This window comes from Trichomycterus rosablanca, chromosome 2 (assembly GCF_030014385.1).
Source record: "Trichomycterus rosablanca isolate fTriRos1 chromosome 2, fTriRos1.hap1, whole genome shotgun sequence".
Lineage (NCBI taxonomy): Eukaryota > Metazoa > Chordata > Actinopteri > Siluriformes > Trichomycteridae > Trichomycterus > Trichomycterus rosablanca.
In genome coordinates, this window is record NC_085989.1 from 1176028 (window position 1) to 1192733 (window position 16706).

The window sequence follows — 16706 nt, forward strand, 5'->3', positions numbered from 1 at the left end:
CGAGTTCAAGCGGTGGAACTTAAATTCAAGAGAAACGTACATCAAGAAAAACCTTCTGGAACCAAACTTTACTGTGTACAATTTTTAAAACAGGAAAAAAATTATATGAAATAATAATAATATTAAAACCAGCAGAGTTTAGCACATTATACACAATTCTTGTTTTAAAAGTAAGCACTCTGGACTAGTAAGCAGAAGGTCGCTGGTTCAAACCCCACCACTGCCAGGTTGCCACTGTTGGGCCCTTGAGCAAGGCCCTTAACCCTCAATTGCTTAGACTGTAAGTCGCTTTGGATAAAAGCGTCCGCTAAATACTGAAAATGAAATGAAAAGTGAGCAAAAAACGCTTGATAGAACTGATCTTGTAATAAGAACAATGAAAGAACATTCACACCGACCAGGTAGAACATTCTGAGCACTGACAGGTGAAGTGAATAACACTGATTATCTCTTCATCACGGCTCCTGTTAGTGGGGGGGATATATTAGGCACCAAGTGAACATTTTATCCTCGAGCGTGAGGATCTGAGCCAGTCTGACGAGGACCAGATTGTGATGGCTGGACGACTGGGTCAGAGCATCTCCAAAACTGCAGCTCTTGTGGGGTGTGTCCCAGTCTGCAGGATCCCAGGGGTGTTGAGCTGGTGTAACTAAGTGCTGTGCCGCCTGAGCGCCCAATCAAAATAATAATAATAATATTAATAATATTTCTTCTTCTAATACAACTACTACCAATTCATATTATCATTATTATTATTATATTTCCTCGCTGCCACTAATGCCGCCCTTTTATCGGCCAAAGAGAGGCGCAAACTAGCACCCCAGCATGTGAAACTCCTCACATTGTCTGCAGCCACCCATAAATCAGTATAACGTATAAGTATAAGCAAACAATCCACCTTCTGCATGTTTGTTTTGAAATTACAAAGCCACACAGATACATGCAGAACATGTGGAACTTCTCACAGACAGATGAACTCCAGGTCTCCAGAAAAACCTTCAGTGTTTTAGTAATAAATAAATAGAATAAAATTCACCTGTAATGGTGAGCGGTGATCTGAACTGGTGGGACTGGAACCTGAGACTCTGTTCAGAACGTTTCAGATGCAGTGATGATCGAGGGGGGCCGGACGTAACTCCTGCAGAAAGTAAAAGCAGATTTACAGCTTCAGATGATGAGATGAGAGAGACTGAAGACTTCAGCATGGCGGCTCGACTTCTGCTCCTCGTCTGCTGGGTTTGTGCTGTCAGAAGTAAGTGCTCCCCACACTCACATTCAAAGATCTCGTCATGACATGTAAACATTCCAAGGGATAAATGATAAATCAGGATTTAAAGCTCATTATGTCATAACATTATAAATAGATAACATGAAAATTACATAAAATTATAAATAATGTTACTTTTCTTTTTCTCTGTAATAAAATAATAGTTTGAACTTTATGCTGAACTGCACTGCACACCTTTTCTGATCTGAGTTTTTCTGCTTTTTTTTATGTTTTTATTTTTCTTCTTACTTTATTCACACAATTATTATTTGTAATCAGCAGCTCAGACCTTCTCTCTTTTCTTTGGAGATCGTGAGCACGTCCACCACCAAATCTTTTTTATATATATATAAATAATTTGATGACCTGGGGTGCACAAATCTTTGCATAAGAATGTAGAAATATCCTAATATCAAAAAACAAACAAAGCAAGCTAAGATTTTTATTACATTTATTTAATCACTTTATTGAACTAAAGGAAGCTTTTTTTATTTAATTTTTTATACTTATTATTTATTACCTAATTAATTATCCTAACAAAAAAACTGAACAACTGAATTAGTCATTTAAAAATAAACATTAAAATCATGAATCATTTTAATCTATTTTATTTTATTTATTAAAATTTTTTACGAGGTACTTTTTACCAATAAACTAAAACTGAAATACAATAAAAAATAATTATATAATTACAAATATTAAAAAAATGAATATTTTAAATATTACAATTAAAAAATTTATTTAATTAAAAAAAATAACACAACTAAAAAATAACATAATTCACAGAGATGTTTTGTGGAGCTTCGACCTTCAGCTCATCGATTGCTTTTGCTTTCAAATGAGACCGAAATGACCTTCAGAACTCAGTAAAACTTCTGATTAATGATAAACAGAGAAGCATAAACATCATAAATATTCGTGTTTTATCTCTGATGAACCAGTTTGTTTAATATAATAATAATAATGTCTACATGGCCATAATGTAAATAAAACATTTATTCTGATATTAATTATTTTTCCTTTTTATTTAATAAAATGTGGAAGACGAAAGTCTGAGACCACGTATGAGAATAATTTGCATTTTCCCAATTTAATATAAAATGTAATACAATGTTTATTTCATTAGTAATCAAATTAAATAAAATGTTTTTGTAATTATTTATTTGTATTTTCTTTATTCATATTTATATGAGGATCACGTTTACTTTGATCTGTGTGAGTTATTTCTGATGAAAATGCAGATTATTGGTGATGTTTCTGCCTCTTTATGAAATGAATGATCATTTATTGCATTAAATTCACCATTTACTGAAGAAATAAACCTAAAAAAGCTTTTTTTTCTGTTGGTAGCCTCTGTGGTGTTTCAGACTCCGGAGATGGTCAGCGTGTCCGCCGGGGACTCGTTCTTATTAAAATGCAGACGTGAGATTCGGTTGAATTACTGCTACGCATCAACATCCTGGTATAAAATGAACCCAAGAACTGGAAAGCTGAGCTTGGTCGTGAAAGGCCAGGACGGCACGGCAGACGATGGTGAAAAGACGTGTACCAAAACGTTCTCGAATGTTTCGGTCCAAGATTCAGGAACTTATTATTGTGTAGTTTTCAGTAATACAATCGTTTTGGTAGGAAATGGAAGCAGAGTCGTCGTCACAGGTGAGTTTATTCTCCTCATAACTCCTGCTCCAAAAAAATCCATCAAAGATTCTTCACTCTTCACAAAATTCTTTAACATTTTTAACCCGAAAGTGCTTAGTTCAGAACAGCTGATTTCTGTCACTATTTTCATTATAAACGTATTAATTTCACCCTGAAGATTTTGTAGATTTCTCAAAATCATCTGAACTCATGATCATGATCCGGACTGAATAACATCAGCACAGAAACACGTCCCTGTAACTCAGAGGTGAACTTTTCTCTGTCTGGTTGGTGTAGATACTAAACTGACACATTTTTAAAAAGCTCTAACCCTCAGCTTATCACTGCAATGATATTAATGTGTATATATGTAGATTTTATATACACCGAGGAGGCAAAACATTCTGAGCACTGAGAGGTGAAGTGAATAACACTGATTATCTCTTCATCATGGCTCCTGTTAGTGGCGGGAAGGGGGGGGGGGGGTATATTAGGCACCAAGTGAACGTTTTAATCTCGAGCGTGAAGATCTGAGCCAGTTTGACGAGGACCAGATTTTGATGGCTAGACGACTGGGTCAGAGCATCTCCAAAACTGCAGCTCTTGTGGGGTGTTCTATATGTAGATTTTAGATATAGAAGTAAATTTAATATATGTAGAGTTTATATATATGTAGATTTTCTATATGTAGATTTTAGATATAGAAGTAAATTTAATATATGTAGAGTTTATATATATGTAGATTTTCTATATGTAGATTTTAGATATAGAAGTAAATTTAATATATGTAGAGTTTATATATATGTAGATTTTCTATATGTAGATTTTAGATATAGAAGTAAATTTAATATATGTAGAGTTTATATATATGTAGATTTTCTATATGTAGATTTTAGATATAGAAGTAAATTTAATATATGTAGAGTTTATATATATGTAGATTTTCTATATGTAGATTTTAGATATAGAAGTAAATTTAATATATGTAGAGTTTATATATATGTAGATTTTCTATATGTAGATTTTAGATATAGAAGTAAATTTAATATATGTAGAGTTTATATATATGTAGATTTTCTATATGTAGATTTTAGATATAGAAGTAAATTTAATATATGTAGAGTTTATATATATGTAGATTTTCTATATGTAGATTTTAGATATAGAAGTAAATTTAATATATGTAGAGTTTATATATATGTAGATTTTCTATATGTAGATTTTAGATATAGAAGTAAATTTAATATATGTAGAGTTTATATATATGTAGATTTTCTATATGTAGATTTTAGATATAGAAGTAAATTTAATATATGTAGAGTTTATATATATGTAGATTTTCTATATGTAGATTTTAGATATAGAAGTAAATTTAATATATGTAGTTTATATATATGTAGATTTTCTATATGTAGATTTTAGATATAGAAGTAAATTTAATATATGTAGAGTTTATATATATGTAGATTTTCTATATGTAGATTTTAGATATAGAAGTAAATTTAATATATGTAGAGTTTATATATATGTAGATTTTCTATATGTAGATTTTAGATATAGAAGTAAATTTTATATATGTAGAGTTTATATATATGTAGATTTTCTATATGTAGATTTTAGATATAGAAGTAAATTTTATATATGTAGAGTTTATATATATGTAGATTTTCTATATGTAGATTTTAGATATAGAAGTAAATTTAATATATGTAGAGTTTACATATATGTAGATTTTCTATATGTAGATTTTAGATATAGAAGTAAATTTAATATATGTAGAGTTTATATATATGTAGATTTTCTATATGTAGATTTTAGATATAGAAGTAAATTTAATATATGTAGAGTTTATATATATGTAGATTTTCTATATGTAGATTTTAGATATAGAAGTAAATTTAATATATGTAGAGTTTATATATATGTAGATTCTCTATATGTAGATTTTAGATATAGAAGTAAATGTAATATATGTAGAGTTTATATATACGTAGATTTTCTATATGTAGATTTTAAATATAGAAGTAAATATTATATATATGTAGCGTTTATATGTACGTAGATTCTCTATGTGTAGATTTTAAATATAGAAGTAAATTTAATATATGTAGAGTTTATATATATGTAGATTTTCTATATGTAGATTTTAGATATAGAAGTAAATTTAATATATGTAGAGTTTATATATATGTAGATTTTCTATATGTAGATTTTAGATATAGAAGTAAATTTAATATATGTAGAGTTTATATATACGTAGATTTTCTATATGTAGATTTTAGATATAGAAGTAAATGTAATATATGTAGAGTTTATATATACGTAGATTTTCTATATGTAGATTTTAAATATAGAAGTAAATATTATATATATGTAGCGTTTATATGTACGTAGATTCTCTATGTGTAGATTTTAAATATAGAAGTAAATTTAATATATGTAGAGTTTATATATATGTAGATTTTCTATATGTAGATTTTAGATATAGAAGTAAATTTAATATATGTAGAGTTTATATATATGTAGATTTTCTATATGTAGATTTTAGATATAGAAGTAAATTTAATATATGTAGTTTATATATATGTAGATTTTCTATATGTAGATTTTAGATATAGAAGTAAATTTAATATATGTAGAGTTTATATATATGTAGATTTTCTATATGTAGATTTTAGATATAGAAGTAAATTTAATATATGTAGAGTTTATATATATGTAGATTTTCTATATGTAGATTTTAGATATAGAAGTAAATTTAATATATGTAGAGTTTATATATATGTAGATTTTCTATATGTAGATTTTAGATATAGAAGTAAATTTTATATATGTAGAGTTTATATATATGTAGATTTTCTATATGTAGATTTTAGATATAGAAGTAAATTTAATATATGTAGAGTTTACATATATGTAGATTTTCTATATGTAGATTTTAGATATAGAAGTAAATTTAATATATGTAGAGTTTATATATATGTAGATTTTCTATATGTAGATTTTAGATATAGAAGTAAATTTAATATATGTAGAGTTTATATATATGTAGATTTTCTATATGTAGATTTTAGATATAGAAGTAAATTTAATATATGTAGAGTTTATATATATGTAGATTCTCTATATGTAGATTTTAGATATAGAAGTAAATGTAATATATGTAGAGTTTATATATACGTAGATTTTCTATATGTAGATTTTAAATATAGAAGTAAATATTATATATATGTAGCGTTTATATGTACGTAGATTCTCTATGTGTAGATTTTAAATATAGAAGTAAATTTAATATATGTAGAGTTTATATATATGTAGATTTTCTATATGTAGATTTTAGATATAGAAGTAAATTTAATATATGTAGAGTTTATATATATGTAGATTTTCTATATGTAGATTTTAGATATAGAAGTAAATTTAATATATGTAGAGTTTATATATATGTAGATTTTCTATATGTAGATTTTAGATATAGAAGTAAATTTAATATATGTAGTTTATATATATGTAGATTTTCTATATGTAGATTTTAGATATAGAAGTAAATTTAATATATGTAGAGTTTATATATATGTAGATTTTCTATATGTAGATTTTAGATATAGAAGTAAATTTAATATATGTAGAGTTTATATATATGTAGATTTTCTATATGTAGATTTTAGATATAGAAGTAAATTTAATATATGTAGAGTTTATATATATGTAGATTTTCTATATGTAGATTTTAGATATAGAAGTAAATTTTATATATGTAGAGTTTATATATATGTAGATTTTCTATATGTAGATTTTAGATATAGAAGTAAATTTAATATATGTAGAGTTTACATATATGTAGATTTTCTATATGTAGATTTTAGATATAGAAGTAAATTTAATATATGTAGAGTTTATATATATGTAGATTTTCTATATGTAGATTTTAGATATAGAAGTAAATTTAATATATGTAGAGTTTATATATATGTAGATTTTCTATATGTAGATTTTAGATATAGAAGTAAATTTAATATATGTAGAGTTTATATATATGTAGATTCTCTATATGTAGATTTTAGATATAGAAGTAAATGTAATATATGTAGAGTTTATATATACGTAGATTTTCTATATGTAGATTTTAAATATAGAAGTAAATATTATATATATGTAGCGTTTATATGTACGTAGATTCTCTATGTGTAGATTTTAAATATAGAAGTAAATTTAATATATGTAGAGTTTATATATATGTAGATTTTCTATATGTAGATTTTAGATATAGAAGTAAATTTAATATATGTAGAGTTTATATATATGTAGATTTTCTATATGTAGATTTTAGATATAGAAGTAAATTTAATATATGTAGAGTTTATATATATGTAGATTTTCTATATGTAGATTTTAGATATAGAAGTAAATTTAATATATGTAGTTTATATATATGTAGATTTTCTATATGTAGATTTTAGATATAGAAGTAAATTTAATATATGTAGAGTTTATATATATGTAGATTTTCTATATGTAGATTTTAGATATAGAAGTAAATTTAATATATGTAGAGTTTATATATATGTAGATTTTCTATATGTAGATTTTAGATATAGAAGTAAATTTAATATATGTAGAGTTTATATATATGTAGATTTTCTATATGTAGATTTTAGATATAGAAGTAAATTTTATATATGTAGAGTTTATATATATGTAGATTTTCTATATGTAGATTTTAGATATAGAAGTAAATTTAATATATGTAGAGTTTACATATATGTAGATTTTCTATATGTAGATTTTAGATATAGAAGTAAATTTAATATATGTAGAGTTTATATATATGTAGATTTTCTATATGTAGATTTTAGATATAGAAGTAAATTTAATATATGTAGAGTTTATATATATGTAGATTTTCTATATGTAGATTTTAGATATAGAAGTAAATTTAATATATGTAGAGTTTATATATATGTAGATTCTCTATATGTAGATTTTAGATATAGAAGTAAATGTAATATATGTAGAGTTTATATATACGTAGATTTTCTATATGTAGATTTTAAATATAGAAGTAAATATTATATATATGTAGCGTTTATATGTACGTAGATTCTCTATGTGTAGATTTTAAATATAGAAATTTTATATATGTAGAGTTTATATATATATATATACATAGATTTTCTATATGTAGATTTTTAATATAGCAGTAAATTTCATATATGTAGAGTTTATATATACATACATTTTCTATATGTAAATTTAAGATATAGAAGTAACTTTAATATATGTAAAGTTTATATATACGTAGATTTTCTATATGTAGATTTTAAATATAGAAGTAAATTTTATATATGTAGAGTTTATATATACGTAGATTTTCTATATGTAGATTTAAGATATAGAAGTAAATTTTATATATGTAAAGTTTATATATACATAGATTTTCTATATGTAGATTTTTTATATAGAAGTAAATTTCATATATGTAGAGTTTATATATATATATATATTTTCTAAATGTAGATTTTTAATATAAAAAGTCAGTTTTATATATGTAGAGTTTATATATACGTAGATTTTCTAAATGTAGATTTTTAATATAGAAGTCAGTTTTATATATGTAAAGTTTATATATACGTAGATTTTCTATATGTAGATTTTAAATATAGAAGTAAATTTCATATATGTAGAGTTTATATATACGTAGATTTTCTATATGTAGATTTTAAATATAGAAGTAAATTTTATATATGTAAAGTTTATATATACGTAGATTTTCTACATGTAGATTTTAAATATAGAAGTAAATTATATATATGTAAAGTTTAAATATACATAGATTTTCTATATGTAGATTTTTAATATAGAAGTAAATTTCATATATGTAGAGTTTATATATACGTAGATTTTCTATATGTAGATTTTAAATATAGAAGTAAATTTTATATATGTAAAGTTTATATATACGTAGATTTTCTACATGTAGATTTTAAATATAGAAGTAAATTTCATATATGTAGAGTTTATATACATGTAAATTTTCTAAATGTAGATTTTTAATATAGAAGTGAATTTCATATATGTAGAGTTTATATATATGTAGATTTTCTAAATGTAGATATTTAATATAGAAGTAAATTATATATATGTAAAGTTTAAATATACATAGATTTTCTATATGTAAATTTAAGATATAGAAGTAACTTTTATACATGTAAAGTTTATATATACGTAGATTTTCTATATGTAGATTTAAGATATAGAAGTAAATTTGATATATGTAAAGTTTATATATACATAGATTTTCTATATGTAGATTTTTAATATAGAAGTAAATTTCATATATGTAGAGTTTATATATATATATATATAGATTTTCTAAATGTAGATTTTTAATATAGAAGTCAGTTTTATATATGTAGAGTTTATATATACGTAGATTTTCTAAATGTAGATTTTTAATATAGAAGTAAATTTCATATATGTAGAGTTTATATATACGTAGATTTTCTATATGTAGATATTTAATATAGAAGTAAATTTTATATATGTAGAGTTTATATATATGTAAATTTTGTAAATGTAGATTTTTAATATAGAAGTGAATTTCATATATGTAGAGTTTATATATATGAAGATTTTCTAAATGTAGATATTTAATATAGAAGTAAATTTTATATATGTAGAGTTTATATATACATACATTTTCTATATGTAAATTTAAGATATAGAAGTAACTTTTATACATGTAAAGTTTATATATACGTAGATTTTCTATATGTAGATTTAAGATATAGAAGTAAATTTGATATATGTAAAGTTTATATATACATAGATTTTCTATATGTAGATTTTTAATATAGAAGTAAATTTCATATATGTAGAGTTTATATATATATATATATAGATTTTCTAAATGTAGATTTTTAATATAGAAGTCAGTTTTATATATGTAGAGTTTATATATACGTAGATTTTCTAAATGTAGAAGTAAATTTCATATATGTAAAGTTTATATATACATAGATTTTCTATATGTAGATTTTAAATATAGAAGTAAATTTTATACATGTAGAGTTTATATATACATACATTTTCTATATGTAGATTTAAGATATAGAAGTAAATTTTATATATGTAAAGTTTATATATATATGTAGATTTTCGATATGTAGATTTAAGATATAGAAGTAAATTTTATATATGTAAAGTTTATATATACGTAGATTTTCTATATATATATATATATATATATACTGTATATATATATATATATATATATATATATATGTAGATTTTCTATATGTAGATTTTTAATATAGAAGTCAGTTTTATATATGTAGCGTTTATATATACGTAGATTTTCTATATGTAGATTTTAAATATAGAAGTAAATTTCATATATGTAGAGTTTATATATATATATATATATATATATATATGTAGATTTTCTATATGTAGATTTTTAATACAGAAGTCAGTTTTATATATGTAGAGTTTATATATACGTAGATTTTCTATTAATTTAGTTTTTTTAATCGTGTGTGTTTTATTTGTATTCTTGTATATTTATTAATATTAGAGTGATTTATTTGTATGATTAAAATTCTGAGAAGCAGCAGGTAAATAATGTGTAAATAAAATAACCAAAATTAAAAATGCTCATAAGTTTTATAATACAGGTGTCTCTGTGACCTATAATTCTGAAGATAAAAAGGAGTGAAACTGTTGGACCTGTCGGCGGCTCTCTGGTGTTTAATTCGATTTCTTTATAAAGAAAGTAAAAGGTTTTAGTATTTATTTTACTTGAATATAAATAAGCTCTAGTTTGTTGCCTGGCACAGACTGAACAGAACGATCCACAGGGGGTGAAACAATTCCAGAAATTAAGGTATTAAAGTTCACATTTGCTGGTTGCAGGTGATCTGATGAAGAACTAAAGGAAACAAACTGTGGATTTAAGTGTGTTTGGCCAAAATGTATTGAAAGGAACACGGTCCAATTTATGAAAATAAAAACAGTTAAAATTTCCAAATTTTAGTTAAATAACAGAGAAAACGACCTCAAACTGAAACTCTGAGCATCATCTGTTTAAAGTCCCTGATGTACAAACCCAACTGCTGAAATGGTTGGAAAGTTTGGAGCCGTTTGTGGATTTTAGATGAGTCTTGTAGCACCAAGAGAATTTGATTCAAAATTTGTTGTTGTTTTTTGTTTGTTTGATTCTGTCCGTCCCAAAAACAGTAAGACACAAAAGTTGTCACAATTTAATTCGTGAGATTCTGGTTCAGCAGCTTCATTTTACAATCCCCACTTGATCTTCTTATCATGTCAGAAGTAGCCTGAACAACATCAAAACAGCGACCTAAAGCTCTTCTCAGGCTCCTGATGTACGTGATCGATAAGAACTAAAGCAACCGAACATCAGTACAAACCTTTATTTCGTGTGTTATGTAGAAAGAGGTCCATTAAACCCGTCCATCGTTACGTACACGCCGCTGGAAGTGGACGGCACGACCGTTCTGCTGCAGGCTGCGGTGATGAACGTGGTTCCCACTCAGGTGGACGTTTTCTGGATCATTGATGAAGAAAAGCGCTCAGGATGGACAGAATCTGGCTGGATGGGAAACCAGGATTCCGCCTCCGAGTTCACTCGAGCTCAGATCAGGATCTCTGCAGAGGAATGGTCAGGAGCAGCTCACGTCCAGTGTGTGGTGGCCTGGGACGGAAGAAACGTCTCCAAAACTCTGGAACGAAGTAAGAACGTGTTACGTGTTTTATCTTTTTAAAATAGAATGAAATAAAAACTAAGGAATTTAATACATGGGCTTTTGTAAATGGCTGATGGATGTCTTTAATACATTAAAACAGACGCATCAATGAAAAACCTGTAGTTTTAGTCAAAATAATCATCTCTTTATTTGCAATATCAAACAAAACAGCATAATTTTAAACCAACGTACAATTTTTATTGGATATTTTCAGCATATAACCTACATAATTTTATTACAATATTAATTAAATCATAATGTTTCACCCCTAGAACATGGAGACTCCATGTGTTCAGGGTTGCTGTTTGGAGTCGGCGGCGTTGGCATCGTCACCGCTGCTGCGATCGCCATCGTCATTCTGTGCTTATACAAAGGTAAAGATTCACGCTTCATGGCCAAAAGTATGCGGACACCTACCAAACCATGAGTTTGTCTGACAGCATATTTCAAAAGCACAGACATTAATACAAACTTTTAAACCATTAATAACACAATACACCTGCGAGACGAAAAAAATCTGCAAATCCTTCAGTTTATTCTGTTTCCTCCCCTCTAGACAAACGAGAAGCTACCAGAGCCAGAAGGTTTGTTTGCTCACACTTCCATCATTTAAAACATATTTAAATAATTAACAAAGCACATCATGAATATTCATTAAACTACAGATGTCTTGTTGTACTTATTGACTGTACATGACACGTGAGTCCTAACACCGCGCACTGGACCAATCTTCAACCATTTTTTACTTTTTTCAGACATCGGGACGCTCAGCACAGACAGGGTAATCACTACTGACTCCCTCTCTCATAGTGCAAATCTTTCAACCAGTAAACAAGACCAGTACAGTATAATAACAGCTCTCCTGCATATCCTCTCCACAGGGATACGAGACACCCTCAAACCCGGCGCAGACAAATGCTCCACGAAAACGGTAAAGTATCAACAACAACAAACAAGAATCCATTAAAAATCTGAAGCAGGGTGATGGTGTAGCACAGCGGGCCAACACACCAGCCGCCCTGTTGTAGTCAGGCACTCGACAAACACAATGAGCTCTATCTGAGTTTCTCAGGAAGGAAACAAGTCCACAAAAGAAGGGAAAGTGCACAATGAAAATCTGATGTTATTATTAATGTTATTATTAATATCTGTCACATTTCTGCTTTCTTACAGGAGGTCGAGTATTCCTGTTTGAACCCGGACACTTTCAACAGGAAACCGACTGCACCTCCTCTCAGAGAATTAGATTAGCTAACAGAAATAAATCATATTTTAAATATATTTGTATATACTTTTCTGTTATTGTATGTATAATAAAATATGTATGTATAATATTGTATGTATACACTACATGTTTGTCTTGTGGCACTATTAAAGTGTGCACTAGCCACTAGGGGGCAGCCAGGCTCCACAATGAATAAATGATCACTAGTAAAAACTAGAAATACATGGACTTTAAAATTCCTGTCCCAGAAACACTGGGCATGAGGTGGGCACACAGCCTGGCACACAGCCTGGCACACAGCCTGGCACACAACAGACCTTGTGTTTCAAATAATGTATCAATAACTGCACTCAATTAATCATCCCTGTAAACATGGAGAGTCTGACTTTGTGTTTAATAAAAGTATGTGGACACCCAATTAGTGCATTTTACCACTGCCCCACCCGAGCCACGCCTCCATCACTGAGACTGACAGGTACAGAAGCCACGCCTCCATCTGGGACTGACATTTTCAGAAGCCACGCCTCCATCTGGGACTGACATTTACAGAAGCCACACCTCCATCACTGAGACTGACAGGTACAGAAGCCACGCCTCCATCTGGGACTGACATTTACAGAAGCCACGCCTCCATCACTTGGACTGACATTTACAGAAGCCACGCCTCCATCACTTGGACTGACATTTACAGAAGCCACGCCTCCATCTGGGACTGACAGTTACAGAAGCCACGCCTCCATCACTGAGACTGACATTTACAGAAGCCACGCCTCCATCTGGGACTGACATTTACAGAAGCCACGCCTCCATCTGGGACTGACATTTACAGAAGCCACGCCTCCATCACTTGGACTGACATTTACAGAAGCCACGCCTCCATCTGGGACTGACATTTACAGAAGCCACGCCTCCATCACTGAGACTGACAGGTACAGAAGCCACGCCTCCATCTGGGACTGACATTTACAGAAGCCACGCCTCCATCTGGGACTGACATTTACAGAAGCCACGCCTCCATCACTGAGACTGACAGGTACAGAAGCCACGCCTCCATCTGGGACTGACATTTACAGAAGCCACGCCTCCATCTGGGACTGACAGTTACAGAAGCCACGCCTCCATCTGGGACTGACATTTACAGAAGCCACGCCTCCATCTGGGACTGACAGTTACAGAAGCCACGCCTCCATCTGGGACTGACAGTTACAGAAGCCACACCTCCATCACTTGGACTGACAGTTACAGAAGCCACGCCTCCATCTGGGACTGACAGTTACAGAAGCCACACCTCCATCACTTGGACTGACAGTTACAGAAGCCACGCCTCCATCTGGGACTGACAGTTACAGAAGCCACGCCTCCATCACTTGGACTGACAGGTACAGAAGCCACGCCTCCCTCTGGGACTGACATTTACAGAAGCCACGCCTCCATCACTTGGACTGACAGGTACAGAAGCCACGCCTCCATCTGGGACTGACAGTTACAGAAGCCACGCCTCCATCTGGGACTGACAGTTACAGAAGCCACGCCTCCATCTGGGACTGACAGTTACAGAAGCCACGCCTCCATCACTTGGACTGACAGGTACAGAAGCCACGCCTCCATCTGGGACTGACAGTTACAGAAGCCACGCCTCCATCTGGGACTGACAGTTACAGAAGCCACGCCCCTATCCTCCATCACTGACAGTTACAGAAGCCACGCCTCCATCTCTGACAGTTACAGAAGCCACACCCCCATCACTGACAGTTACAGAAGCCACGCCCCCATCACAGGGGCTGACTGTTACAGAAGCCACGACTCCATCTCTGACAGTTACAGAAGCCACGCCCCCATCACAGGTACTGACGGTAACAGAAGCCACGCCCCATCACTGGTACTGACGGTAACAGAAGCCACGCCCCCATCTCAGGTACTGACGGTAACAGAAGCCACGCCCCATCACAGGTACTGACGGTAACAGAAGCCACGCCTCCATCACAGGTACTGACGGTAACAGAAGCCACGCCCCCATCTCAGGTACTGACGGTAACAGAAGCCACGCCCCATCACAGGTACTGACGGTAACAGAAGCCACGCCCCCATCTCAGGTACTGACGGTAACAGAAGCCACGCCCCATCACAGGTACTGACGGTAACAGAAGCCACGCCCCATCACTGGTACTGACGGTAACAGAAGCCACGCCCCCATCTCAGGTACTGACGGTAACAGAAGCCACGCCCCATCACAGGTACTGACGGTAACAGAAGCCACGCCCCATCACAGGTACTGACGGTAACAGAAGCCACGCCCCATCACTGGTACTGACGGTAACAGAAGCCACGCCCCATCACTGGTACTGACGGTAACAGAAGCCACGCCCCCATCTCAGGTACTGACGGTAACAGAAGCCACGCCCCATCACAGGTACTGACGGTAACAGAAGCCACGCCCCCATCACTGGTACTGACGGTAACAGAAGCCACGCCCCATCACAGGTACTGACGGTAACAGAAGCCACGCCCCATCACAGGTACTGACGGTAACAGAAGCCACGCCCCCATCACTGGTACTGATGTGCATTATGTTTGAGTAAGAAATTGATTCACTTGATCTAAACAAGTGGTTTAAACAGAATGAATTATTAACAACGTTCCTGTCGCTCTGACTTTCTAATAAACCTGAATGCAGTTGCCTAGATCACATCGACTGTAAGTTGAAAGGAAGTGGTTAATCATACAGACATATAATTAAATGTCATGGAACGACTTCTCGGTGTGATTAATTTCCCATGAGCGCCTGCCAAAGCTTCTCTTTCACCACAGGTTGCGACAAGCTGTGCTGCTGACAAAGCTTCAAATACAGATTAGAAAATTAAACACGGCGTCTTGACGAATTGCTCCGAATTAAAGCACATTTCAGAACTCAGAGAGTCAAAGCAGCAATCATGTATCTATCTATGTTATATATATATATATATATACGTATGTAATATATAATCACTTATTAAAACAGAACACGGGCTTTACTAAAGAATCCAGAGCTGTATTTGTTTCCTTGTTTTTTGTGTTGCTATGGGCAGTAGCTGTGGTTGGGCTGAGACCGGGATTTTAGCCAGAAATGGTCCACCATTGTGGTTCAGTCTGCAGGTGAGCTGTAACTCCATGTTTTTGTTGCACCTCAATTGTTTATTTTTAAAATTAATATTTGTTTAGGGCCGAATGAGATCCTAAACAAAGTTTTGTGCATTTTTGGACGTTTTGGCGACCTGCTTTCTTAGTCCTGGTCGCTTTTAGCAAACTCTTCGCCTTAAACAATAAAAGCACTAACGTACAAAACATTTCCACATTGTTTGATTCTGAACCATTAATACATTTCATTAGTTAAAAGGTTGGACGAGTTTAGTGTGGAGGAACTCCGGTGGCCAGCCCTGAAATCAACCCCAATAAATAAAACCTTTGGGATGCTTTAGATCACAATTCACAAATGCTCACAAATGCTCCTCTGAGTACCCAGTTTGACTTCCCAGTGGATTGGAGGCTGGTACAGCTGTAATGTGTGTGTGTGTGTGCATGGGGGGCTCTATATTAACATCTATGGTTTTGGTATAGCTTATGGAAAGGTCTCTGACATCCTCTCGACTCTATTAATATTATGTCCCCCCCTCACCCCCATTTTATGAAGCATCAACATATGATTCAGTGGGTGGCATTTCATACCAGAGTCAAATAAATACATCAGACAGTCTGATCCAACACACAATTACTGAGTTCTGACTCATATCCTGCACACAATGTCTCACACTCAGATTACATTTTTCCTCTCTCT

The 16706-nt window shown here is 31.1% G+C and overlaps 1 protein-coding gene across 1 annotated transcript; it reads left to right on the forward strand.

Moving 5' to 3' along the window:
- The first annotated feature begins 1203 nt into the window (after positions 1-1203).
- Positions 1204-13388, forward strand: LOC134303720 (uncharacterized). Its single transcript, XM_062989195.1, has 8 exons — positions 1204-1252; positions 2618-2923; positions 11357-11656; positions 11943-12044; positions 12227-12254; positions 12426-12451; positions 12552-12601; positions 12844-13388. Exons 1-8 carry the CDS (start codon positions 1204-1206, stop codon positions 12919-12921), a joined length of 939 nt encoding a protein of 312 aa, XP_062845265.1. The 3' UTR covers positions 12922-13388.
- The last annotated feature ends 3318 nt before the right edge of the window (positions 13389-16706 follow it).

Bases quoted from the DNA above. Each gene is read 5' to 3' on its own strand.
- LOC134303720 (XM_062989195.1), top strand. From the start codon at position 1,204: ATGGCGGCTCGACTTCTGCTCCTCGTCTGCTGGGTTTGTGCTGTCAGA. The intron at 2,924-11,356 runs GTGAGTTTATTC...TGTGTTATGTAG, and splicing joins AAGCAGAGTCGTCGTCACAG to AAAGAGGTCCATTAAACCCG. The intron at 12,602-12,843 runs GTAAAGTATCAA...GCTTTCTTACAG, and splicing joins ACAAATGCTCCACGAAAACG to GAGGTCGAGTATTCCTGTTT.